Below are 27,510 nucleotides of genomic sequence, written 5' to 3' on the forward strand. Positions count from 1 at the left end.
TTAATCAAAATAAACTACAGACAATGAGCAAATAAAATGATCTTTTATTGTTAGGAAAAAATAGAAACTCTTGTCAAACATCTCGTTTCTTTAGAAACACAAGTAGACTCTAAGTAAACAAGACAAGTAAACTGGTGTTAACTGGTGTAATTCATTATCTTAAATAACAAAAGAATATACAGTCTTGACCAAAAAAGAGGTCCTTTCTAAACAGAAACACTGTTAAAGACTGTTTTTGTGTCTTAAGTAGTTATTTACTTTAATAGCAAAGAATGACTGGATTTTTAAAAACAAATCCCACATCAAAACATAAAATCTCTTCAAATAAAGAAAGACTGGCTTGTGTAGCTTGAAACTTTAAGGTTTCTCTTGAGGAAAATCAGCATGTCAACATTCTCAGGCCGAAGCTGAGATCTCTGTGAGGTTACAACATCCCCTGCGGTCGAAAAGACCCTTTCACTAGGGACAGAGGTGGCTGGTGTGGTGAGGTAAGCCTTTGCTAGAGGTGAAAGCAGTGGGTAAAACTTACTGTTCTCCTTCCACCATTTGAGTGGGCAGCTTGTGAGGGAAATAGACATTTCACTTCTGTACCTGACAATTTCTGCCTCAATCCCACACATGTGATTGGTCTGTGCTACCCCTATACTTTCTGTGAAAGTCCCTTCTAGGAGATCTTCCAATGCAGTCTTCTTGAGAGGTGGTTGTTGAAGGTCTGATTCCACCATGTCTGCTGGGACAGCAGGCTGCTCTGCTGCATGTGTAGAGGCACCGGTGTCTGTTACACCCTCATTAGTTTCCTCCACAGAGGAATTGGTCTGTAAACAGCAAGACATGAACTTGGTGACATATTATATTATATTATTCATATGTACAAATATTTAAAAAATCAAATATGTTTAATGATAAAAAGGCAAACAATTGTGCAGGAAAGGAAAACAATCCCACAGGGCTTATATAAAACCCTCCCCTCCAATACAAAAGTGAAATAAGTACCTGGTTATGTATCTGCACAGCTTTCTCCTTCACCCTCTGGAACACATCCTGGCGCTGATCTTCAGTAAGATGAGGTAGAGAGCGGAATCTGGGGTCTAATGCAGTGCAGTCCAGCAGATGGTTGTCCCCAGGGCCAGTGTATCTGTCTGATAAATTGTTGAAGATGGCTTTCTTCATCATGCTCACCGTGGTGGAGTCCTCTTCTACAGGCAACATGCTCTGCTCAATCGTGTGTTTTAAGGGCACAATTAGAGACACTGTTGGGTTTTGTTCATCACTTAGCACAGTGGTGACTGTCTTTAAAGGTTTGAGGAGTTTCACGATGTCTTCGGCATCACGGATGTCCAGGCTGTCCAGTGTGTCGATTTCACGAGCGTTACGGCGGACTTCTGGGCTAAGCAGAGCAGCAGCCACAGCCGGTTGCAGCTCGAGATATCGTTCCAACATATCCAAGCTGCTATTCCAGCGTGTAGTAACGTCCACAATTAGCTTGTGCTCATTGATGTCCGGGCCAAGCAGTAGTTTTTGCTTCGCAGCCAACACAGCAGTGGCTGTTGGGCTTCTGTGGAAGAAGTTCACAATCCGCCGGATCCGACCCAGCAAGCGCGCTACGCGCGGCACACTCAAACCAGCCTGGGTGGCTAAATTTAAAGTGTGGGCGAAACACTTGATGTGCGGTGCCAGCCCGGCTTCCCTCACTGCCACATCCATGTTTCTCGCATTGTCGGTGACTACAGGGATACCTTGTTGCCTTTCCAGCTGCCATTCCGCCACGGCCTCCTTTAGCACTTCAGCTATATTGGCCCCAGTATGTGACTCCAAAAGAGGTCGCGTCTGAAGCACAAAACCGGCCAACTCCCACTCAGCATTGATCACATGAGCAGTTATAGTGATATAACTTTGCGTTGCTCTAGATGTCCACCCGTCGGTTGTGATAGACACAGTATCAGCCGTCCGGAGAACCTCAACCACGTGAGCTCTAACCTCCTGATAGAGTTTTGGCACCACTACCTGGCTGAAGTGCTGTCGTGATGGGATGCGGTATTTGGGCTCCAGCGTGTTGATCAACAGCCGAAAACCGTCATTTTCAACAACGGAAAATGGCCTCAAATCTTTTCCAATAAAATAACCAATTGCCCTGGTAATTTCTTGCGCTCTTGCGTTGTTATGGGGGAGAGGAGATGCAAAGCTTCTCCTCAGGGTGGTTTGACCCTTGGGCAATTTTCGCTCAGGAGGTGGCGTAAGGTCACTTTGCTTCTCACTGTGGTGGCGCCTAATATGCTGCTGCATGTTGGTAGTGTTGCCGGTATATGTTAGCAGTCTCTTGCAATATTTACATGCTGTTTTGGTTTTGTCTGTCCATTTCTCACCGGTTGTATTTGTGTATATGGGGAAACCAAAATGCCGCCACACAGGTGATTTAAAACCGCTTGATGCATCCTCTATTTCAAAATTGTTGCCTACCGTAGCCATGTCTTCCCTCGTTCTTTCCCCAAACCGAACCTGTAGTGACGTAAGTCACGTGACTTGACGTCTTACGTTAAACAAATGAGTCACCAACTCAAAAAAAAGAACATATCCAACTTCTCTCGCATTCGCGATTCATTTTCCCTGTCAACCGATGTGAATCGTCACGCATTTGTATCGATTTTTAATCGCGTCACGATGCATCGTTACATCCCTACTCTTCATGCAACGTGGCCCAATTTATCTCTTTCTGGTCCCCCTTCCCCACACACACACACACACACGCCTCTGCTCCACTCAGACAAATGCCTGAGTGGGTATGTGAACGGTTGGGATTGCAAGTGAGGAAGAATTCAAGTAGCTAGTTGAATGTGATCTTCAGTGTGGGGGAAAAGGTCAGTAAGTAAACTGCTTAGTGATTGTACGTACCACAACGCCACAGTCTCCATGCAGTGAGGGGCAGGTAGGGCGGGGCTCTCGTCTTCTCCCATGCGCATCGTAGCTGTTCCTCGTGTACCCGGGGTTTCAGTATCTGTTGTGACAGACTGCCGCCTGGTTGAAATGGTGGCCATATTTCATTGGCCGGCCTGTCACTGCTGGGAACCCCAGCTCTCTGAGCTGTGCCTCTGCAGGAGCTATTACACTGCAAGGCCACTTCTCCATAGTATGCACACACACATACATGCACACGTACAGACATTAGCAGGCAGGAGAGTGAGTCATACCTTTGGAGCAGTGGGTTGGAGAAAAGGGTGTAAAAAAAAAAAAAATAGAGGCATAAAAGGGGAGAGAAAGGGATTTGTGATAGCATTTGCTGCATAGGTTGATCCTGATTCAGCTTTTTCTGCTCTCAGTGATGAAGGGATTTGAGCCAAACACTGTGCTTCTCTGGCTCGCACACTGTTCTCTAATTATGACCTACAGCTTTTACCTTCAGCATAACCTTAGCTTTCACAGCTTTATTGTAAGACTTAAACTTTCATAGCACACTCAGGCAGTTTTTCAAAGATGAGTGTGTGTCAATGGGCTGAGATCAGTGAGTGTAGTTCTTATCAATATGGATAATGCCCATTGCACTTCTGTGTTTTGTCCAACTAACAGTCCAATACAGTCCAGTTCAAGATATTCAAAATTTACAGTTCCATATACAACAGAGAAAAGCAGCACATTCTCACATTTAAGAAGCTCCAACCAGCAAATGTTTGGCATTTAAATGATTGAAACAAATGATCAGTTATCATTTTGAATCAATTTGATAAGCTGATCAATTTCTGCCAGTCACCTCATTGATTAATTGCCTTATCTTCTTAGGAGTAACACAGTTATTTCACAATTATCTTCAGTCTTCCATTAGAAGAGGGTGGCAGCAGAATGGAAAATAAGAAGCTAGACCATATGCCATCATAGGATCAGACAACACATATGGGCACACAGACTATATTAAAGTGGGCTAGATCTGCATGTGCCAGGCTCTCCTCCCACTGCATCACTGTATTTTGTGCACATGCCCCATAAAGTGCCTCCCCGGGACCACCCCCCGCCACCCCACCCCCCCACTGTCTGGGAAGAAGGTTGCAGCTGAAGACAGCAGCGACGGTGTGACCTCAAGGTGGATGCGGCGATAGTATCTCATGTAATCGACTGCTGTTCTCTGTCTCATCTCATTGTCTGACGAAACATATTCCCCTGCTCTTTTCTCCCGGCCCCTCTGCCTTCCACTGGCACTCCGATAAGGATCAGCAGACATCAGCAGATACAGCCGTTAACTGGCTGCCCTCCCTCTCCTCTCCACTCTCACTATATCCCCTATCTCCATCTCTACCATTTTCCTACGGCCATTTTCAGCATGCCACTGATGTCTCTTGGAATGCAGTGATAAGAAGTTTGAGGACGTTCATGCCAGTCACGTACACATGTTTAGTATCATGCATCTTGTTCCCACTGGGGTTTGTGTGTGTGTGTGTGTGTGTGTGTGTGTGTGTGTGTGTGTGTGTGTGTGTGTGTGTGTGTGTGTGTGTGTGTGTGTGTGTGTATACGGTTTGCTCTGTGGCAGAGGCTGTCATACACAACTACTAGATGACAGAGGGAGGCTATTACACACTGTGTTAGGCTTCAAAGCTCTGACGCTTCCCTCAGGGAGTCCTCAAGGTCCCCTCGAATCGCTGATGCTGACCAATCTAATTCTGACAGAGAAATGTGAGAAAGATGAAGAAAAAAATGAGAAGGGGTGACTGAGTGATTGATGACTGTTTAATCTCGAAGCAGGGAGTCATCGCACACCATCACTCATTCACTGGAATTATGACAAGCGTTTGACCTGCTAATGAAGACGGGAACAAACCTTCACCCACCTGCACGTGAAAGGGTCCACGCCCGTCCATCGCTGTTTAAAAGTAGCCTTGGATGATTCGTGTAATGCTCGATGCTTAGAGAGAGCGCCGTCCATGGCTGTCGAGGTTGATTTAACTTACTACACACGCTGTCAGACAGACCACTCGCGCAGACAGACATACACTCAGCGGGCTCCTTCCCATGCTTGTGTTGTGGATTAGTCAAATCCCCCTGACTGGCTGCTAAGCTGATTAAGGGGGGTGTTATGCATTGGCCATTTGGAAACACTGGAAAGAGTAGATACACACACACATACACACGTATACACACACACTCAGTGGGACAGCTCTGCTTAATATTGTCTCTCCTGCTGTCTCAGGATGGTATAAAATGTGTGTGCTTTTTATTTATTTTTTTGTCTGATACCTATCCATACCTCCTTAGACAGATGGCGTAGATCACTATTCGGTCATGATTTGCATCCCTACGGCGAACTGAGTGTGTGTGTGTGTGTGTCAGAGTGAGAGAGGGAGAGACATGATGAAGGCTGTTGGAACAGACTGAGGCCCAGATGGCTGTGTCCGGCAGAGACAGGAAATAGAGGTGACACCAGGTGGATGGTACCCTTGAGGATGAACTGCATACACACACACATGCACACAGGTTAGTCTGGAGGCCAAGAATTTAGGAAGGTCTGTCTCAAATAAAGTGACCTGATGAATTGCAAACTAGCGTGTGATCTCATTTAGAGCTGAAACAGTCAACAAATTGATTTGTTATTAATGAGTCTATCAGTTTTCCTCAGTCTGCAATGTGATTTTCTGCTTTTTTTTTCAGTGCTTTGTTATAAATTGACAGTCAAGTCGAAATTTTACAGACTAAATGCTTAATGAAAAACAGTTGAGAGATTAACTGATACTGAAAATAATCATTAGTTGGAGCCACAGTCTCATTTGAAGTCCCTCCATCCACCCCCCTGTCTCTGCATCTGCGTGAGACACACCCCCCTCCCCCAACACCACACTCTTGTGAGCTTCTTTTCCAGACTGGGTTAGTAGAACAGGCAGGGGCTGTAAATGGGTGAGAAGCTAGTTAACTTTTGATAAGCCGCCTATTTCATTATGCATAGAGACCCCAGCCCCCAGTCTCCAACCCTTCCAGCCCCTCTGCCACCATATGAGAGGAATCAGAGCGTGCGATGGTTAGTTGGTGGAAGAGTGGGTCCAAGCTGCAGGAGCATTTAGAGCTCCTTCAGCGCTCGTCAGAGCTGAAACCAGTGGTTGTATTCCACCACTTGTTGGTTGACATGGGAGACTGACCCCCCTCCAGCAGCTTTGTGACCCCTGACCTATGTTCTGAGCTCATGGAGTTTAAGGGACCCTGATGAGAGCTCACATGGCTCAGGCTGTGGGCCACAGATGCTTTAACACAAACACACAACACGCAAACACATGTCTCATCTTCCTCTCTCTTTCCTGTTGCCGTGTTCCTCCAGCTGGAAATAAAGCGTCTTGTTGGCTAGTAAAGGGTTAATGACTTCCTGATCTGACCACAGAGGTGCAGCGTAGTGCAGAGGAATTTACCCCCGCTGAGCACTACCCCCCTGCCATGATTACTCCCCTTCTCCCTCCCTGTCACCTCCTTTTCACTCTCCTCTCACACAGCCCCCTCCTCTGCCTCCTCCCTCACCATGAAGGGTGCATCATGGGCAAGTGACGGTGATTCCCACACGCACGGCCGTAATTTAGGAGGGAAGTTGAAGCATCTCTCGCTTGATGTCCAGTCACTTTATTTCGTATATCAGGGTCTTAAAATGAATACTGTGACATTTTGGGGAGACATTCACTTTGTTGCTGATAAATTGTTGTTTATACACTGGTTTTTGTTTGGATTAAACAAACAAGATATCATGTGTAAATTAGTGACCTTTAGAGGTGCAGTTAGGCGTATTTTGCTACCTCTGTGCATAGCCAGGATAGCTGTTTCCCTGTTTTTAATCTTTTGACAACAGTGTGCATTTCCCCAAATGTTGAACTGCTCCTTTAAGGAACAGTCGGCTCCTTATTCTTCAAACTTTCCTCATTCATTGTAGATGTTTACAAATGATGATGGGAAATATTTCCTGAAGCCCACATTGTGGCCTTTTATGTCAGTTTCATAACCCATTTTTGCATTTCCTGGGTCATCAGTGGTTTAATTGTCACTCGCTGTGTGCGTGTGTGTGTTTGTTTGTTTTCTTGTGTGTGTGCGACGAAGAAAACCGAGATCTGAAAGGTCAGGATCTTGCTTCCTTGCCTGGCTGAAAGCATCCCTCAGTACTCTGTTCTCCATTATGGAGTTGGTTCAAAAGTGAAGTTTATAAAGCGCTCGAAAGACGCCAATAACTTTTGCTGTTACCCTCTGAAATCTCCCGTCCTTTACTTATTTATGTCGAGCCATAGCACAGAGTAGCTTTTATTTCTCTCATATCCTCTGCTCTCTGCCCGACTGTCTCCTCTCCTCTGTCACACACAGCAGGTCTGCTGTGGTTTGGCTTCGGCAGAGTTTTCCATGTCTAAAAGTCGCTAAGCTAGTTAACTTTCCTCCTTAAGACGACACTGCTTTTCCTAAAGGTTTTAAGCTCTGGGCAAGAGAGGAAATGCCTATATAAGTTTTTAGTGTGTGTGTGTGTTTGTTTTCAGAGGAAAGGCCCAGACCCAAGGAAAAGACATTGGCTGGAATCTTCCCATTCCTATAATAGTTTTCCCTCCAACACTTACTGTACTGTAATTCTATCTTTTCCTCTACTCCCTTCCTTTCTCTCGCTCATGCATGTGCGTGCGTGCATGTGTGTGTGTGTGTGTGTGTGTGTGTGCAGTGAAGAAGTATTAGACAGGCATGTCTGGAACTAATAGATTCCACCCGGCTGAAGAATCTTATGAGGAAACACTACCTGCAACCTGAGGCTTCAGACTACCGACTCGTTCAACTGCCTGAAAATCACGTCCCATGGCCCCACTATCCCCTCACACACACACATACACACACACACACACACACACACACACACACACACACACACACACACACACACAGTGCTCGCCCCCCTTCATGCTGCAAACCCCTGGCCCAGTTTCTCTCCTGCAGTCTCTCTCTCTTTCCCCTCTTTTCCTGCCCGGTTTCAGGTTCGGAGGGTTATATTGGTGAACTCCGCAGCTGCCTGTTTTTCTTCAGGCCCTTTCATTTGGAGAAACAGGCGCGCGCACACACACACACACACACACACTCACACACCTCAGTCCAACCCCCCACCCTGCTGCACTCCATCTGTACACACACACACACACGCTTCCTGTAGTTGTTTTAGTATGACCCTCCCCTCCCGTGTGCTCCCTACTGGCAATGAACTGGTCCGACCGACTTCCTGTCTCTCTGTCCTCTCTTCCTGTGTGTACAGGGATGAATGGACATATTATTCATAGTGACGCAGTACCCCCCCACCTCCCTCCCTTACTCACCCTTTATACTGCTTTCTGTTCTTTTTCCTTTTCTTTCTGTTTCTTTCATTCTTCTGAGGACAATAGTATGAGCTCACAGTGGTACAACTCAAAACCATTGCCGCCCCCTTCTGCTCCCCCTCCTCTTCTCCACCGCTCTGTGCTGCAGTATCAGCCCCTGGAGCAACAAAGACCAGGCCTTACTGCATAAACACAGCATATATGCCTTGCTCACACGCACACGCACACGCACGCACGCGCACGCACACACACGCACACACACACACACACACACACACACACACACACACACACACACACACACACACACACACACACACACACACACACACACACACACACACACACACACACACACACACACAAGAACACAAATAGAAAAAGAAGAATGGGTAATATTATACCATACTGGTAGCTAGATCTCCTGGTTAGGTGTCGTAGATTTCTTAGAACTAGTTAACTGGTGTGTGTGTGTGTTCCCGCTGTGTTCACTGATTGCCTGGCATAGGTTGTGGGCACTCACACCCAATGCTGGCAGAAAGGTTTATATTTAAAGGATCATCCTGGTTCATTTGTGGCTTTGACCACTGTTTCCTATTGATTATAATAAAATATATTTGTAATATATTTGTTGCTGAGGCGTATGAATTCTGAGACGTCACTGTAGTGTCGAAGGGGACAAGAGAGGTTGTGAACAACAACAGTGTCTCAACCACTTCATTTCCTCTCTTCCAAATAAGTCTGACTAACCTGGAGGTTTGTTTAAAGATCATCAGACCTGTGTTTCCCGCCCCGTCTGACTAATTTGTCTTGATGTTGCTGTGTTTCACAGACTTTCACAGTAGAGTTGCAATCTGAATTTTCATTTCAAATTTCTCCTTTAACAATGTCTTCAACATTACTCGACACGGAAACACGGGAGATTCCCAGATAATGTAACAGTCATGTTACAGTTCATGTTCTAGCCTCCAGTCTAAATTATTTCAATGTAATTTCTGAGAGATCAAGTGTTTTGAGTCAGAGGTAGTGAATACGCAAACTTCCTGCATACTTAGTAATTCAGCTGTTCGTCTTTTGTACTGATGATTCAACCAGGAGACAGTTTCTTGCCTTCCCAAGCTGTGGAAGTGCTGCCGATGTGAGTTGTGTAACGTTGTGTGTGGAGAAAATAAATTGAACTTTTACTTCTGTAACTCGAGGCATCCAAATAGACTTTTCCCACTTTGTAACTCTGTTAACTCTGAGTTTTATGAAGAATAGGAAAGATGGTCGCAACTGTAAATATAAGACTCATGTTGCAATAAACTGAAACTACCCTTTAAAAGAACTGCGTTGTCGTCTCGGCCTGGGCCGGTGCCAGTTTGTTGTTCCTCTGTTGTTTGTACCCTCCCTGACACTCCCTCTCCAGCCAGTTCAAGCCTCGTCTCAAACACTCATCACGTCTACTTGTGAACAGTTGCCATGTGTGTAGATGTGTGTGTTTGTGTGCGCCTCTACAAGCCCAGTCCAGTAATAGAGGAGGACAGATCTGTCCTCGTTGGATAGCTGCCGTCGAAACAGCTCAGAGTGACAGCTTGGACTCGTGGTGCCCCATCTCTGTAAGTGTGTGTGTGTGTGTGTGTGTGTTGTGCCCTCAGCCCAGGGTGTTTTCAGGTATAATGAGTGCTTGCAGCAGTGTGTGTGGCTCCTGTATCTAGGCCAGCTCAGAACAGCATTCAGGGCAACCATCACTTCTGTCAGCTCTCAACAAAACAGCCTAAAGCTGGTGGTGTGTTGCTGCAAAAAAAAATAAAAATAAACTAACTTCAGCTACAAAATGTAATGTTGCAGGAAAAACACGACTTTTGGGTTCCACACGGTGCTTGCCAAAAATGGGCTTTGAGTGTTATGTGACTGGTTTGGTTGCCTTTTGGCAGTGTTGATTTCCTTTATTAGTTTTATTTCCTTCTGAGCATCCATCCACACATTCTTGGGCAACAACATGTCCGACTCTAGTTTGTTTTGAGGCAATGCACACCAGCTGCCCTCAGCCTCAGCCCACAGCAAAATTAACAGCAGGCAGTGACCACGGTGGTAGTGTCATTCCAGTGTGGTTATGCTGTCTCCATCCATCATCTCTCTCTCTCTCTCTCTCTCTCCCTCTCTCTCCCTATTTTTTGCCCTCCTTTCTCTGGGTCGGGACAAGCAAACTAATCAATAATGGATGATGAGGAGTGGCAGGTTTGGGTGAAAAGAGTTTGCTGCAGAAAAAGATGTCGGACTGCTAAGACTTCTACCATTTCGTGCTAGTTTGTGAACTTTGTTTTTCTACATGGAGAGACAAATGGATGGAGACATGGATGCACTAATGTCCCTTATTCTCATCATACCACCCCCTCACCTACACTCTGTGCCAAAAGAAACCAACCAGTGACCCCTGTGACTGGATAGTGGAGGAAAACAGCCATAGATCTTGAAAAAGAAAAGAGACTCTCATGACACATATGACCGCATATAAATGGGAAGTAACGTTACACTAAACTAATTCTGAAGGGTCTTAGATGCCTGATCTAGATTTGTGACCTTGATCAGTCTCTTTCTGTGAGCGATTGCAGCTGCTGACTATTATAGTTATAACAGACCTTAGTGGACTATGACAGGTACAGTATGCAGACAGGTTTTTATAAAGGGACGTGAATATTTTCTGGAGAGAAAGACCTGCTCGTCTAATGCTGCTGAGTTCTGTGTTTTTGGCCATGGTGCGGTGGGACTGGTGCGCATGTGAGAAGTGTGTGGATGAAGCTTGTGCAGACTGAGCCAGACAGCCCTCAGCACTACAGACAGAGGAGGCGGAGGGGGAGGAGGAGGGGAGGGAGGGTAAAGAGAGAGGAGAGCATCAGTAAAGTAGAATCCCAGAGCCCGATTACAAGACCTGCTCTCATCTGCCTGGAAAATGTGACTGGGCTGTCTGGAGGGGGTGGAGGCGCCACATTCCAGTTCGCATCCCACTTTTTACTGGCTCGGGAGGTGACGGCCATTACGGGGGGAGGCGGGGGGCGAGACGGAAAGGAAGATCTGCAGAGATATTTTTTGACTGTTTTTCTTTCTTCTTTTTGCTGAGCCAAGCTCTCTGGCACTCAGATAACACTCCTCTCCTGTTGGCAGCGTCTAGATGGATAAAAACTTTTTTTTTAAATCCTCAGAGAAATGAATTCAGTTAATAAAGGTAGTACCAGCATGGTACAGTGTGGACAGCTCAGGGTCAGCTTTGGTTTGATCACACAGCCATGTATTTTGTAAATGGAGCGCGCTGTCGGAATCGCTCCACATCCTAATGTGACAGTTAGGGGCCTGAGAGGGATTTCAGGGAACAGCCTCCCTATTAAATTAATCTCACCCCCATTAAACCTGCTTTCTAAACACTGAGGTCACATGGGACTGCTGTCAATCACCCTGCCGATTACCTTATGCTTCCTGCCACCTTCTTGTGCTCCTTATGGATGGGAGAGCTTGTTTTCAGTTGAGGTGTTTGTGCACACGTTGTGTGTTTGTCTCTGGTCGACTAATTACAGGGCAACCACGTCAAGGTTTTCTGTCGCAGCCGTGAGAGGCGGGGACATTGACTCATTCCCCATCATTGACAAGGCCGTGCGATGAGGAAATTACACACATACACTGACCACGAGACAATAACACATGCTGTCAAAGCAAATGTTCACACCAGGTCATTAGCACGCTCGCAGACTGTGGGTATGCATTTATTTGTTGCGTACATGAGTGTTTGTGCGGTAGCGTCATGATGCCACAGAACTGCTCCGCTCTGGCCTTTTAAATCAGCGAAGAATGTCTGTGAGCGGACGCAGCCGCTGGTTAGTGGCACAGTGTTTAGATCTGTGTTTGTGAGAGAGCGAGAGAGAAGTGGCAGACGGAGGGGGGTTGGGGGGAGGAGCGGAGTGGTCACAGACACATTTAGATATCCCACTTCTCTTTGTGGAAATGAGAAACTGCACTCTCAGCTGTTAAACACAAAGGCGGCATCAACAGGCGCTGCCAGCCAGAGGCTGACTTTCTGCCTGCCTGTGAGGGTCTGTGTGTGTCTGTGTGTGACTGTCTGAATGACTGTGTGTATGTGAGAGGTGTCTATACTGCACTGAAGCTGGGATGGAGGCTAAAACCATCCGCTTTCTCTACAGCCAGCGTTGTAAAGGTAGGAGAGTAGTGTGTATGCGTGTGTGTTGTTTCTAAACTTTTAAAAAGTGTGCATAAGCAGCCTACTCAGCTTTGGCAGGCAGCTATGAGAGCGTAGCATTAATCTGTCGGCTGTCAGCACTGATACAGCTTATCACCATCTTGTGTGTGAGTGTGTGTGTGTGTCCTTGGGTATTTACATGTGTGCACGTGTTGCTGTGGATGCTTTGTGTGTCCCGGGTCTGTAACTCAAATGGGCAGGGGGACTCTCCAGAGGACTTTTCTGTGGCCGCTGATTGAATGTGGTTACTGAGTGTGTCTGCACTGAGTGCACTCTATTAATTTAGAGGCCAGACTGGAGAGCAGCATGGCAGAGGGAGAGGGGAAGGAGGCAGGAGGAAAATGAAAAGTGATAAGCTGGGATAAATGACTGCCGCGCACGTGCATATAAATATGATGTGCTACGCACGCACGGCAGGCTGTGCTTTACACAGACTGGTGGGAGGGAAATGGGTTTTAGCCAAGACTCCAGGCTGATGTGTCAGGGCTCTGCCAGGTGTTTTCACTGGAGCTTCAGTCGTCCACATCAGCTGTGGAGAGGAAGCTGCTTTAGACCTTAACATCTTACACATTGTTGTGGTATGTATCGTAGTGATGGCACTGCACTGGGATGCATGAAGCTTACTTCTCAGTTCTATAGATAATTGCATGCGGTTAACATTTTTTTTTTTTTTAGAGGAAGGAGGCCTTTGGTTTTAGAAGTAAACAATCTGTGGACCTTGGTTACCGAGCTCTGATGGTCTCTTTCTCTCTTCCTCTCTCTTCACCCTGGCAGAGATCCGTGCCCAGCTGGTGGAACAGCTCAAGTGTCTGGACCAGCAGTGTGAGCTGAGGGTGCAGCTGCTTCAGGATCTGCAGGACTTCTTCAGGAAGAAAGCGGAGATTGAGATGGACTACAGCCGCAACCTGGAGAAGCTGGCTGAGAGGTTCCTCACCAAGACACGCAGTACCAAGGACCATCTACTCAAGTATGACACACTCATACAGACACACATAACCACACTGGGCTGCAGAGTGTTAGCTTGCGCCTGTAGTTTAAGTGTCTGAGACAGTCAAAAGTCATCTCTCTTAAAGTTTCCAAGCAAGATGAAACATCACCCAATTTCCTTATTTAGCTTTTGAAACAGAATAGACTGTTTCGGAAGACTTCCTTCCTGAGAAAAGAGAAGTAGAGGCAGAGAAGAAAATGAAACAGAAGGATGCCCGAGAATGATGGTGATGGAGGTCACGCTGGCATTTGTCATTCTGTAAAGTTCGGACTTACATCACTCACTGCTTCCCAGTTTGATCTGATGTAGCAACAACTGATTTAGGGCTTGTACGTTTCACTAAGATGCTCATTTCTGTTGTGAGTCTGTGTATGTGTGTGTGTGTGTGTAACTGTAGCTTCTGCCAGAAATGGCCAGGTGGTGATTTTGTGCTCTGACTGTCTTGCTGTGTATGTAACCTTGCCCAAACGGGGATTCTCTCTCACTGAAGAAGGTCTCCCTCTTTCTCTCTCTCTCTCTCTCTCTCTCTGTCTCCGTCTCAGATACATAAGATCCATACAGATACACTGTGGAGCTTATCGGCTTTAGCAGCGTGATGTGTTCTTGTGTAATTTATCTGGCAGTGTTTGGTGGGAGAGAGCAGTCTGTTTCCCTGTAGGAAAGGATACTGAAGTGCTAGCTAATCATAAACCACACACACACACACACAAAAATACTGTGGAGCTACCACCGACACATGCTGAGGGCTTTCTCCATTTAGCTAATTATGACTCCTTGCATCTTTAATCCTCTATTTTTTAGCATGTGACTTGGAAATTGGTCAATGCGTCTTTGAGAAACGAGATGGTTTGTTGCAGAACTTTTGACATTTAGGAAAGTGTGGAAGTTCTGCTGCTGATCTGCAGGGGCTGTAGGCCTCTGTTATCATTACTGTATCATTAATGCATTATTACTGTATTATTAAGCTTTTTTTTTTTTTTTAAACATCCCAGAGGGACATGAGTAGTCTCATCAAGTTGTGTCATGATTTGTGAGACAGCTGTGAAACTGCTATTTTTTTTTCCTGTGGTTACCAGATATTATACTTTCATTTTATTTAAATGTAGAAAGATTTTTGATATCTCATTCCCTGACTTTCAAATTTACTAAAGTTGGAGAAGGCCTGAGCTGTTTCTTCTTCTGTTCGCCTTCTCTCTCTCTCTCTCTCTCTCTCTCTCTCTCTCTCTCTCTCTCTCTCTCTCTCTCTCTCTCTCTCTCTCTCTCTCTCACTGATTTCCTGTTAACCATGACCTCCTCTGCAGCCACTCTCTTTTCCTCTTTTTTTCCCCCTGCACTGCTCTCGTTCTCTCGTTACTTATGCATCATGCACTTTTCCAGAGACATTCATTTCTCTGCTGGGGGCAAACCCATGCTCTGACACACACACACACACACACACACACACACACACACACACACACACACACACACACACACACACACACACACACACACACACACAGAGGCACAGACTAAAAGGAATCAATAGGTCTTCTAAACGAAACCCAATTCCAGACAAGAGGACGTACCTCCAACACGCACACACCCCCTCCAGCTCAGATCAATACTGAGGCAGTTGCAGAGTGTTTGTTTCCCTGTGTTGCATATTGGGGGATGGAAGGAGAACAGAGGAGAAGGCAGGGCAAAGGACAGAGAATAAAATAGTGTAGTTTAGCAGTTCAGCTGCTACAGCAGGTCTCTGTACGTCATGATCTATCAAGATGTCATAAGGCAATAAAAATACAACTCACTGACTGACAAGTGTTCAATTTCCATTTATCAGATCTCTGCTTGCTCCTCTCCCTCTCTCTCTTTTTTGCTTTTCTGTTCTTCCAACATCTGTGTATTTAACAGTCTCCCTGCATCTGCTCCTGCTCAGTCCGAGTGCCACGCTGGAATTTCAGCTATTTTCCGGTTATGTGTGTATTTTTTGTGTGTGCGCCTAAATGTAGGTGTGTGTGTGTGTGTGTGTGTGTGTGTGTCTGTGGCTGTTTCTCCATACAGCCAGGCGTTGATCGTGCTTCAAGAATTGCGGGGTGTAAGAGTTTTGTATGTGTGTGCGTGTGTGTGTGTTTGTGCGTGTGTGTGTGTGTGTGTGTGTGTGTGTGTGTGTGTGTCTTGATCCCTTGGAGACTCCTGGTATTCCTGCTATTTGGCGGACTGCATACAGCAGTGGTGGGGGGTTACACGATTTGACCGTATTATATGTGTGTGTCTGTGTGCCCTGAGGCTGACAGGCCAATTGGTCACATGGAGGAGCCCTCACAAGCTGATTCAAAGCCGACCCTTATGCTAAATATTAGGCCGGTCTCACTGTTAATAAGCGTCAGCCCCTTACACAACCCATGGCTACAGCTAGACATTATTTCAATGTGGCATTTTGGGATCTTATGACCACATGTGACCTTAAAAATTGCTGCATTCATTTTAATCTGTCCAGTGTTTTGGGTTTTTTTTTTTTTCCTGCTTACCCTTTCTACAATCTTTGCAGACCTAAAAAGATGCACAAACAAAATCGAAACTCACATGTTTGACACAGTACATTCATGTCTAAGGTTGAACTGAAAAGAAGTTTCACATCTATTAGAACTGGGGATTCATGAAAGCAAAGTATAGAACTACTGTGCGTGGTTTCATGTGCATGAATATACTCCTCAAAACACAGCTAAACATGGTGTGTATTTATACAACCGTGTAAATAAATCCATGCAGCGTAGTATAAGAATACAACAGTTTTGATATGGCCCCAGTCGTAGTTATAACCCCCCAGAATCAGCTAATGCTTCTTTTTCCAACTCAGTTGAAAACAAGTAAGAAGGAGTATTTAACTTGAACATGGCAGGATGGAGAACATCTTTTTTTTTTCAAGGCTTATTTCACATTTTAACTAAAAAGAGAATCACAAGATATGCTGTTGCTGTTCATTGCAGCCTAAAAATAAAAGCTATTTATGTTCAACTCTGTTCTCACTGATGCTATTCTTATGAAATATTTTAAGCATTTCATAAGAATAGATGCATAGAATTGGCATTGGAATTTAGCTTGATCAAATCAAGCTGATACCCGACTCGATTAAATCACACTGGGAATAGGAATTCGTTAAAAATGTGTGTTTTATTTATGTGGCTGCCTTGAAGACTTGACTGTAATGCATCCTGTGAAAACCACAAAAGACAACATTTAAACAACATCATGATATTATTATTACTACAATACCACACAATACAGTGTGTAATCTAATGTAACAATATAGAAAACATATCAGTATATCCCAGCCCTGACTGTCTGTGTGCACACTGTGCCAGTGTTTTATGCAGCTAGACCTGTCTCTTCATGCGTCCTGTTGTTAGTCCAATCATTACAAACAAGTGTCTCTGTGGAGCAGCTGATCTCTAGTATTTAGTTCAATCAGTGCAGAAACTATTTGGCATCTCTGTTTGCTTCAGTTGTAGAAAACTGCCATCAGTGATGCCCCGTTTAATGCTATGCAGTTTGATCCTGACCCTAAACGGCCATTTAGCATTTTCCCTCCAACGTGGTTCACTGGCAGCACCTGACCTCAAGACTCGCTCTGTTCCCAGCGTGCACCGTGTGACCTTCAGAAGGGGCCACTGACATTTCTGTGTTTACCTTGTGATAGCTGAGGGTCGGAGAGAGTAGGGTGATTTTTCACCCGGTGCTGCAGTGTCGTTACCATGGTGATCATTAGTGTTGGACTGAGGGTGACATGTCACATGGCAGGCAGAGAGGCCGACCAGTTGAGCAAATGGAGGAACTGCGGCCCTTTTTTTTTTTTAGTGGCAGAAAATGTTGTGCAAACAGACGTGAAGACAGACGCACCGGAAAAGAAACAGACAGTCAGCAGAGAGAAGTGACAGTAGAAAGTGATACAAACACGTGTACCCACATGACCATCGCTCAAGCTTAGCATACAACATGTAGAGAGTTTCAGTTTTTTGGCTTTTGTAATGTGCGTAGGTGGATTTGTTTTTTTTTATCGTTACTGTTATTATACTTAGTTAGTCATTTGACCGGTGACAGCCAGTACCAGCATATCACATCCCTGTCTATGACTCATCTCATCAGATCCTACTCACACTCACACATGCACACATATGCACACCTCCCCATGGACAACCGCCTCCACTCTATACCCCCCGGTCAAAGACTTTCTCTGTGTCTCCAACCTTGTGTATGCTTGGGTCAGTGCTTTACTTTTCCTGACCCTCGTCTGTGTGTGTGTGTGTGTGTGTGTGCGTGTGTGTGTGTGTGTGATGTAAATGCCTTGCAGCTCTTTGCTCTCTCTATCCAGTTAAAGCTGCTCTTAACGGCACAAAGACCTTCTTTCATCCACTTACACTCACTCATAATCCATTTTACCCACTAGATCATCCGTGGATCATCCATAACACATACTGTACTCACACATACATACACACACACACACACACACACACACACACATACTACATGCACACGCTCTGAAAGGGGTTGTGTTGTCGTATAAGCAGGGCATTGACAGCCTTGCATTTGTGTAATGGCTTTATGGGCACTTGACAAAAGACAATGAAACACTATTGAACTATTAAACCGTTAGTGAAATCATTACAGTCTTTCAGCCTCTCTCTTTCTGTCTCTCTCTCCTTTTTCTCTTGTTCCTTTCTGCGACAGCTGTACTTGTGGGGGAGTCTTACCTCTTCCCGCTGGGTTTTGTACCCTGGCTGAATCCCCTGTTTGAGCTGGCTCACTGAGCCTGTGTGAGAGTGTGTGTGTGTGTAAGAGAGAGGATGACTGTTCTGAGCATAAATCTGTCTGGGCATTCTCTCCCTCCCTGTCTGTCTGTTATCCCAATGCCTTATCTGATCTTTACAAAAACAATATGTTGGATGGCGTGTTTTTGTGTAGTGCTCATGTCTGTACATTTTACATGAAGAACGTCTGTGTGTGTATGTGTGTGTGTGTGTGTGTGTGTGTGTGTGTGTTTGTGTGTGCGCGCATCTATCAGCAGCATGAAAGAGGAAATTTAGAAGACGAAAGACTTTATTCTTGTAAACATTTGAGGTCCTTGAATACCTTGTAAGACTCTCTGTGTGTCTCCGTGTGCGTTTGTAGGAAGGAGCAGAACATTTTGTCTCCAGTAAACTGCTGGAACCTGTTGCTGCTTCAGGTGAAGAGGGAGAGCCGCGACCACGCCACTCTGTCCGACCTCTACCTCAACAACATCATTCCCCGCTTTGCACAGATCAGCGAGGACTCAGGACGCCTCTTCAAGAAGGTGAGCACACACTCAAACACACAGCAGGGACTTTACTCGCATTGGTTGTTCCAGTGGAGTTTGGTTTCATTTGCTGTTGAGGTTACCATCATTTGTATGTGTGTGTGTGTGTGTGTGTGTGTGTGTGTGTGTGTGTGTGTGTGTGTGTGTGTGTGTGTGTGTGTGTGTGTGTGTGTGTGTGTGTGTGTGTGTGTGTGTGTGTGTGTGGAACCTGCACAGTGTGTGGATTATAGCTCTTTTTCATAGAGGCCTGTTTTTGAAAAGGTGCAACTGGTAGTAGCTGCTCCTCCTCAACAAGCTTCAAACATAAGAATGCACCAACTACAGAATGCCCTGTCCATCTGTCTGTCCAGCATCTGTCTTCTGTCCTGGCTGATTTATTGACTGACAGCAAGTCAGCTGAACCTCAGGCCAGGAGGGATTATTCTGTCTGTTCATACAGTAGCCTCACTTTTGTCTCGTCTGATCTCTGCCTTACTTGACTGAGAGAGACAAGACAGAGGAAATGTAGAGGAAGACCAGACAAAGAAGGAACTAAAAGAACTGAGAGAATTGGAAAAGAATCGTAGGGGGGAGGGCAGCATCAGGAGAGAACAAGAAAAGAGGGTGATCAGAGCTTGCTGTGACCTTGCAGGGGAAATACCATGGCTGAGCTCTCCCCTGGGAGGCAGATGTTCATCTCCAAACTGGACATATTGGACCAACTACACAAGCTCTGAGGGGCAGTGCATCACATGCATATACAAACAGGAATTCTGTATGTGTTTATACTTTGAATCTAGTTGTAACTGTAGGATTTCAGTCTAAAGAGCGAGAACATTTCTGCAAGGTGAGGTAATTTTTGCAGATCGCAGCCTCTTCAAAGGAGTTCATACAGCTTTGGTCTGGATTTAAGATGAGACTTGGGCTTAGATTAAACTTTAACAGTTTAAGTTTAAGGTAAAGATCAAAGTTAAGCTTGTAGTTAGGATGGAAAAGAATGTAATCAGGAGAAAGCCTCACAAGTATTGTCAGATATGCGTGTGTGTGTGTGTATGGACGGCAAAGTGAAGCAGCCTGTGAGTGGAATGTCATGGCAGAGGCTGCTGATTTTCTAACTCGATAGGCTGTCTTTGAACTACATTTCCAATCTGATCGCGGGCGATGAGAACACAAACACAAACCTCCACCCTCATTTTACGGTCCGACACACCAGTACAAAAACCCCCCCCACACACTTTCTCTCTGTTTCTCTGACTCTCACTCTTGGTTGCGTCATGGACGTTGATTTCTATTTTGATTTTTCTCAAACACTGGTTGTTCTTCGGCACGATGGGTTGCTTTCATCGTGTCTGGGTCATAAACAGGCAGCAGACATACACACAGAGAATACTCTGATGGCTAATTAAGTAGATAATTAGCTCATTTATAACATTTCCAGTTGGTGGCATGAATACCAGTAGCGCCCGGGGCCGAGACACGCACAACTCATGGAGACAAGCACCACGACCCATATTTACACAAGTCGACAGATTTCATCTCAGCTGGTGTGGAAAGTAGTGCAGAATGATACTGTTAGTGCAGTTGGGGGAATGTGTGTGGGTGTGTGAGAGATCTTGTCTTTGACAGAGAGAAAACTCTAATGAGTCAGACTGAATTAATGAGCACACACTCTCAACCTGAACCACAGACATCAGGGCTAATGAAGCGTTGCTTGTTACTAGTTGCTAGTTTCTGTTGTGATCTCGCTCGGCCAGACTGGACGACCACAGGCAAGACGAGAGGTCCAAAGGTCAAGATCCACACTTGATGGATGGGAGGGCTCGGCCATGGCTGATTGCTTTTTGATTCGCTGTAGTCTGACTGGTTGTCACCTAATATGAGCCTCCTACAGCACTTTAAAGAGCAAGGGCGGGACAACCTCAGTTATCTTGTTACCTCTGTTGTTTCCAACAGCATCCTAAATCTCTCCCCATGTCACTTTCTCCCTCTGCAGCACGTATCCCTCCGTTCCTGACCTTCCTGCCCTCTGTAATTCTCCCACATAAATTCACCATAATGATTTCTGTTTCCCTTTTCACTACAACACCCCTCAACCTCTTTCTAACTCACCCCTGACACTCCGCTACAACCCAGGCCTCTGCTATGCCCTCTTCCAGGAGAAGACAGATGCTCAACATGCGCTGGCGAAATCTGTTCTTGCTTTCTTCCTGCATTCCTTACTCTTTTTTTTTTAGCTGACTGTCTCTGCTTTTGTTTTTAATCTCTCCTCCTTTTTTTCCCCCAGTACTTGTCCTTTGCTTTCTCTTACCTGTCTGCTTTGAATTTGAATTTGTTTTATTTGTATACACCCAAAATTACGAATTTGCATAATGTGTGTTTGTGTAGCTGGTGTATGCTCCTCTTTTCATCATTATTAAAACCCAGTGTGAATGAAATCCTTTTAGGAGAGTCCCACCATATTCATGCAAAAGTATGAGTGGATCTGTGAATGTGTGCGTGTGTTTGTGTGTATATTTGTAAATGTGAATGCCGTCTACTGATGTGTGGTTTGATGTGAAGTCATCAGTCACTAGTAGCTCCGGGCAGTTATGTCTGGATAGTGGCACTGCCTGTATCACTCCCTGTCTTCCCACTTTGTCAGTTTTTTTCTTTATCTCTTGTAACTTTGCCCTCTTGCACTCTGTCTTTAGCTCTTTTTTTCCTCTTGCCTCCTCTGTCTCGCTCTTCCTGCCTCCCCGCTATCATGTAGCGATCAGTATCCGTAGCTTCCTCCTCCAACTCCACATCCATCAAGTCCGCTACCCGCCTTGCTCATTCATCTGAACTAGCGACTCATCCACTTCTGTTCAGCCGGATTTTCTGGTCTTGATTGATGATGGGGCTGTTGATTGACCACATGGCTGAATGGGTATGGACTTCATTAGCTGACCGAGACGACTGGGTAAATGGACAGATGGTAGAAGCTGTGAGCAATGACACTAAGCTAATGGTTGGATTTTTCTTTTTCTCTGTCTTTCCAGAGCAAAGAGGTCGGGATACAGCTTCAGGAGGACCTGCTGAAAGTTCTGAATGAGCTTTATACGGTAAGAGACTCTCTGCCATCACACTCACACATGTGAATCCAAGATTATGTGTTGTGATCCCTTGTTAGATCGATTGCCATGAAATCTGGTGCACATATTCATGGTAACCTGGAGATGAATTCTAAAAAAACTTTGGTGATCCCGTGCGTTTTCAGTTTGTGCCATCATCAGGTCTGAATTTTAAGTTTGTTTTTATTCAATTTGGTTAATCATCAAATACCTGCAAGGCTAATGACATTGCATCAGCCTCAGGTGCTCTTTGTGTTTATGCCTAATTAGCAATTGTTAGCATGCTAACACGCTAAAGATATGTTTACCATGGTGATCATGGATCATGGTAAATTGCACTAACTGTTCTTACTAACTGGACAGTCTGATTTGGTTGTTGATATTTTGGACATCATCGCTGGCTGTCTGTTGTTTTGGTCTTCTCACGCTGTCAGGGGCATCATAGCGTCTGGTTACACATGTCCATGGTACTGCCAAAAGGGCTGAGGCAATCAGAGTGCGTTTCACTGTGTGTGTGTGTGTGTGTGTGTGTGTGTGTGTGTGTGTGTGTGTGTGTGTGTGTGTGTGTGTGTGTGTGTGTCTGTGTCTGTGTCTGTGTCTGTGTCTGTGTGTGTGTGGGCAAAGTTTCCTACTACATCATGGCTCTGAGCAGCAAGCGACCATAGAGCTTCAGCTCAGCAAGGCCCATAAAAGCAGGTCTTAAGCTGTAATTACAGTGTACTCTAAGAGATAGAAATAGATCTGGTTTGAGTGACGCGCACATGCTCACATGCGTACTCATAGACCAGTGTGTCTGACTGCAGCGTTTTGGGGAGGGCTTGAGCAGTATAATGATGACTCTGGTGGTGGTCACTACAATAAGGCTGACACTGCACACACACACATACTCGTTTCATGTGTTTAACTCTTCATGCTAAAGTCATACCACCATGTCAAAGCGCAGTAGTGTTATACAGTAGAGTGGGTTGTGTGTGTGACTCATGGACTGTAATAGTGTGGAGTGCCAGTGCTGGAAGTTCACTCCAAAAAGGTCTGTCTGTGTATTAAGCCTCAGTGCTCCACTCTCTTCGTGACGCTGACTGGCATAATCCTACTTTTGATCTGGAGCCAAAACTGAAGGAGGAGGCACACTGGGAAAACACACATTCACGCTTGTCTACAAATCTCGTCCCTTGTTCCCAGGTGATGAAGACGTACCACATGTACAACACTGACAGCATCAATGCCGAGTCCAAGCTGAAGGAGGCGGAGAAACAGGAGGAGAAGCAGATGGGACGCTCCGGTCGACAGGATGACCGTCAGACGCCGCGCTCCCCTGACACCCTGGCCAGCATCAAGACGGACGAGAAACCTGTCCGACGCTCCAGTGTCAAAAAAATCGAGAAGATGAAGGAGAAGGTGAGCAAGGCCTGAGCCTGGCTGGGGAGGGGAAATGGAGGGCAACGAGAGGAAAGCTGTTTCGGAGTGCTCCACCTGTTGTCACACTGACTTAATGTGTGTGTCTCATGAATGATTTATGAGTGCAGGACTGGCTTATTGCTAACTTTGTCTACTGCAGCTGCGGCCTGTCACTGCTACATGGTTCTCCACTTCTTATTATCCATAATCAATACAGAGGCATTTTGCTCAAACATCTATTATCCCTCACCCTTCCTTCCCTCTCTTTACCTGCCACCCTCGCCCTGCTTCTTTTACTCTTGCCTGATTTCTTCACTTTTCTCTTTTTTAATCTCTGTCTCTGTCTCTCTCTCCCATCAGAGACAAGCTAAGTACACAGAGAACAAGCTGAAGGCCATCAAGGCCAGGAATGAGTACCTGCTAGCTCTTGAGGCCACCAACAACTGTGTGTTCAAATATTACATCCATGACCTCTCCGACATCATTGATGTGAGTATAAACACACTCTGTTACTCTGTGGGAGCAGCTAACGTCTGTAGACATTTGTGTGTGTGTGTGTGTCTGTGTGTCTCAGTACCCCTGAGTTCGAGCCAGTGGTGGCCCCTCGGACAGTCTCTTCACATTAGCTTCAGTGCTCCTAATGAAGGAGGATTGGTCCCTCTCACTCTCCCCCCATGTTTTCCACTCTTTGTCTTTTTGTTGCTCAACACTAGCATGAAAACAGTTTGTTCTCTGCTCGGTTAAAACATTTCACTGCCTGCTGCTCCGACGGACCAGTCGATTGCAGGTGTTCATCCTCTCACTCTGGTATTGAGCAAACTGTGACTCTGACAGGCAGGTCACAAGATTAGCTAGTCGTTTTACAAATTTACTTTACCTTTGCATTTTTCAGCTGTCCCGAGAGGGGTGTGTCGTGTGACATCTCAAACACTGTTCAATAGATGTTGATGAAACTTGTGGTCCAGCATTTTCACTGTTAAACTGATTGTAGTAGCACTAAATATATAGGTTAGTTTGTCTGTTTCTACTGTCAAAGACATAATGGCAAAAAAACAAAACTGTATTATAACTATTTGCTTTCTGCTATATTTTCTGTTACTGGATCAACAATGCTTATATGTTCTGCCATGTAATGGTGCCATATAATGTATATGTCTATGTGTGTGTGACAGTGCTGTGACCTGGGCTACCACGCCAGCCTGCACCGTGCCCTGAGGACCTACTTATCTGCAGAACAGAACGTAGAGACGTCCAAACACACTGGTCTGGAGACACTGGAGGGAGCGGCAGAGAGTCTGGAGGCCAACGGGGACAAACAGAAACTGATGGAGACCTACAACAACGTCTTCTGCCTCCCAACTCGGTTTGATTTCCAGTCCCACATGGGAGACATGGTACGGTCCGAGTGCTTGTGTTTGGCTCTGTCAGAGTGAGTGCATTTTCAAACATCAGTGTAATAAAATATTTTTGTTTGTAGATGGGAGTGATGTGTGCACAGCAGCCTCTGGAAGACGAGTTGCTCCAGAGGTGCCAGCAACTGCTGTCCCGTCTCTCCACGCTCAAGATTGAGAATGAAGAGGTCAGACATCTTTGCACTTCCTCTTATATTTTTGTTTATCCGTGTTGTCTTCCAACTGTCCTGTGTGTCCGTCACATCTTTTGTTTTATACCTTGTCTTCTCGTCTTCCCTGCCCTTCAGGTGAAGAAAACCATGGAGGCCACTCTGTCCACTATCCAAGACATGGTAACGGTGGAAGACTACGATGTCTCCGAGTGCTTCCATCACAGCAACAGCATGGAATCGGTCAAGTCCACTTTCAGCGAATCCTATCTCAGCAAGCCCAGCCTGGCCAAACGACGGGCTAATCAGCAGGAGACGGAGCAGTTTTACTTCACGGTCAGCGCCAGTTTATGGACATAGATGATTTCTCAGAAGCTTTAATGGGACCAAGCCTCTAATGGACAAAGCAGTAACAGCTACATGCCAACATAATGTGCACATGATGTGACTCCAGCGTGTGTGTATGTATGTGTGTTGTAGAAGCTGAAAGAGTTTCTGGAAGGCAGGAGCCTGATCACCAAACTGGAGGCCAAGCATGACCTCATCCAGAAGACCCTGGGAGAAAGTGAGTGGGACAGTTAGAGCGTCCTTCGTACCTTTTAGACATCGTCCTTGTTTCCTGTCTGTGGAGGGCAAGGTCACAGTGACAGTGACCATATGTGGATGCAGCTGTATGTTTACGTGTGTGTTGGGGGCGGGGGGGTATTCCTCAGGGCTGAATGTGTCTGCCTTTCCACAACGCTTACAGGAAAATCCTCCCTAAATTGTGTGTGTACAGCTGAGGCGGGAAGTTTGTTCCCTGTTTCTGTTCCATCTGAAGCTGTTTCCTCATGTGTCCTGGTTCTACTATAAATGCCTATCTCTTTCTCTCTCTTTCCTGTCATACCCTCGCCCCCCCCCCCCCTCTCTCTCTCTTGCCTCCCCCTCTTCCTGTTTCTCCCTCCTTTAGGTCAGAAGACTGACTGTTGCCTTGCCAGGTAGGTGTGGTGAAGGAAAGAAATATGCTCTGCACACACACACACACACACACACTTGCATATACCATAGCAGCATTTAAGTTTGATTTTTTGGCAACCAGGGGTATTATTTTCCCTCTCACTGTTTATAGATGTTCTCAACACATGTGCATATGTCTCGGAGTATACAAATAGAGCGTTACCAGAGTTGTGAGTATAAATAGACTTTCTCTGGAGACATAATGACAGAGTGCCGTTTTCTTTCTCTCCCCTCTCTCCCTCTGTGTAGTGGACGGAGAAACTCAACAGTGAGAAAGCAGGTAATTATCTGTCATAAGTGTCTGTGTGTGTAAGTTTGTTTCTGAGCGGCTTTAAGCTTTTCAGTCAGAGCTGCTGTAGCTTCGTTTTTAACTCAAGCCACATGTTTTCTCACAGTGTGTCTTCCGCCCACAGGATGCATGGGCTGACAGCATTATGTTCATAATCATCACATCACTTTGACTAATTTGACCCAATAAACAATACATACATCTATAGCTAAAGCAGAATCTGTACAGTCTGTTGATGTTGTCATGCAATCTGACATAAGGACACAAGTGATCAAAAGAAGCACCTCAGTTGGAGTATCTCATGTTTGTGGCTCCCCCTTGTGGTTGATTTGTGTTTTGGTCATAAGCTCTCACTTTACAGAGAAATCGACTGGTTGATCGTTTCACATTATAGTCAAGTTTCAACATAAAGAACAGTTGTGTTGACATATAAACAATTACGTGCATATGTTGTGCAACATACATTTCACAACCTCACCTCCTAGAGATTTCTGGAAACCTCAAACAAACAAAGGAAAAAGGGAAAAGCGCCGTCTCCTAGCAACAGCTGGGTAGTGCGCCCACCCTCTTTCCCCTACGTCTGATACCCATCCTTCCTAAATTGTGCACCGATGCATGTGCATGTGCAGACGTGTGTGTGGAAATGCTCCTGACATGAAGTGCTCTGTGTTTTATTTCCACACTGGTCTCCTGTCTTGTCTCCTCCTGTACCGGGAGTAATTCCTGTCCCCCTTTTTTAGGAGTCGGCGGAGACCATCCCTCTGATGGTTGAGAGCTGTATCCGTTTCATCAGTCGCCATGGTGAGTGAAATTCTCCAATGAAGTGATAGCATTAGCTTTTCCTGTGTACTGATCAGTTTACATTGTTATGTCAAGTTTGGTTGGTTCTGGATAACATTGAGCTGAGAATTTTACCAGAACTTCTCCAGAACTGTACGATCCTGAAGATGAATAAGGCATTTTAAATAAAACTCTTTATTTATGTGTGTGTGTGTGTGTGTGTGTAGGTCTGCAGCATGAGGGCATCTTCAGAGTGTCAGGCTCTCAGGTGGAAGTCAACGACATCAAGAATGCCTTTGAGAGGGGTATGACTATTATCCTACAGGAAACCTGAACATTTTAAAGAGAATGCGTTTACCCACAGATTTATTATCTTTTCTCTCCCGCCCCTTCGTCTGTCTCTTCTCATCCGGTTGTAGGTGAGGACCCGCTGGCAGGGGACCAGAATGACCATGACATGGACTCCATTGCTGGTGTCCTGAAGCTCTACTTTAGAGGACTAGACCAAGCCCTCTTCCCTAAAGAAGTCTTCCATGACCTCATATCCTGTGTTTGTAAGTCTTACATCCTTTTGTCTTTGTGTGTGTGTGTGTG

General features: G+C 45.5%; 2 protein-coding genes across 4 annotated transcripts in view; one reads left to right on the top strand and one right to left on the bottom strand.

The window, feature by feature from the left end:
* srgap2 (SLIT-ROBO Rho GTPase activating protein 2) overlaps positions 1 to 27,510 on the top strand; it is a 53,776-nt gene that overhangs the window by 17,680 nt on the left and 8,586 nt on the right. For all 3 annotated transcript variants that reach the window (XM_041033465.1, XM_041033466.1, XM_041033467.1), the window contains exons 2-15: positions 13,291 to 13,483; positions 18,656 to 18,818; positions 21,821 to 21,883; positions 23,075 to 23,290; positions 23,651 to 23,779; positions 24,463 to 24,684; positions 24,768 to 24,869; positions 24,990 to 25,187; positions 25,332 to 25,416; positions 25,801 to 25,828; positions 26,097 to 26,127; positions 26,877 to 26,937; positions 27,144 to 27,221; positions 27,336 to 27,470. In XM_041033465.1, the coding sequence (XP_040889399.1) occupies positions 13,291 to 13,483; positions 18,656 to 18,818; positions 21,821 to 21,883; positions 23,075 to 23,290; positions 23,651 to 23,779; positions 24,463 to 24,684; positions 24,768 to 24,869; positions 24,990 to 25,187; positions 25,332 to 25,416; positions 25,801 to 25,828; positions 26,097 to 26,127; positions 26,877 to 26,937; positions 27,144 to 27,221; positions 27,336 to 27,470 (1,704 nt within the window). The remainder of the gene's footprint in view (positions 1 to 13,290; positions 13,484 to 18,655; positions 18,819 to 21,820; positions 21,884 to 23,074; positions 23,291 to 23,650; positions 23,780 to 24,462; positions 24,685 to 24,767; positions 24,870 to 24,989; positions 25,188 to 25,331; positions 25,417 to 25,800; positions 25,829 to 26,096; positions 26,128 to 26,876; positions 26,938 to 27,143; positions 27,222 to 27,335; positions 27,471 to 27,510) is intronic.
* Positions 248 to 1,263, bottom strand: LOC121178954 (zinc finger BED domain-containing protein 4-like). Its single transcript, XM_041033468.1, has 2 exons — positions 994 to 1,263; positions 248 to 815 (listed from the first exon to the last, which is right to left on the bottom strand). The coding sequence occupies exons 1-2, from the start codon at positions 1,207 to 1,209 to the stop codon at positions 321 to 323; spliced, it is 711 nt and encodes a 236-aa protein (XP_040889402.1). The 5' UTR covers positions 1,210 to 1,263; the 3' UTR covers positions 248 to 320.

The sequence above is a fragment of the Toxotes jaculatrix genome, chromosome 3, assembly GCF_017976425.1.
Source record: "Toxotes jaculatrix isolate fToxJac2 chromosome 3, fToxJac2.pri, whole genome shotgun sequence".
Lineage (NCBI taxonomy): Eukaryota > Metazoa > Chordata > Actinopteri > Toxotidae > Toxotes > Toxotes jaculatrix.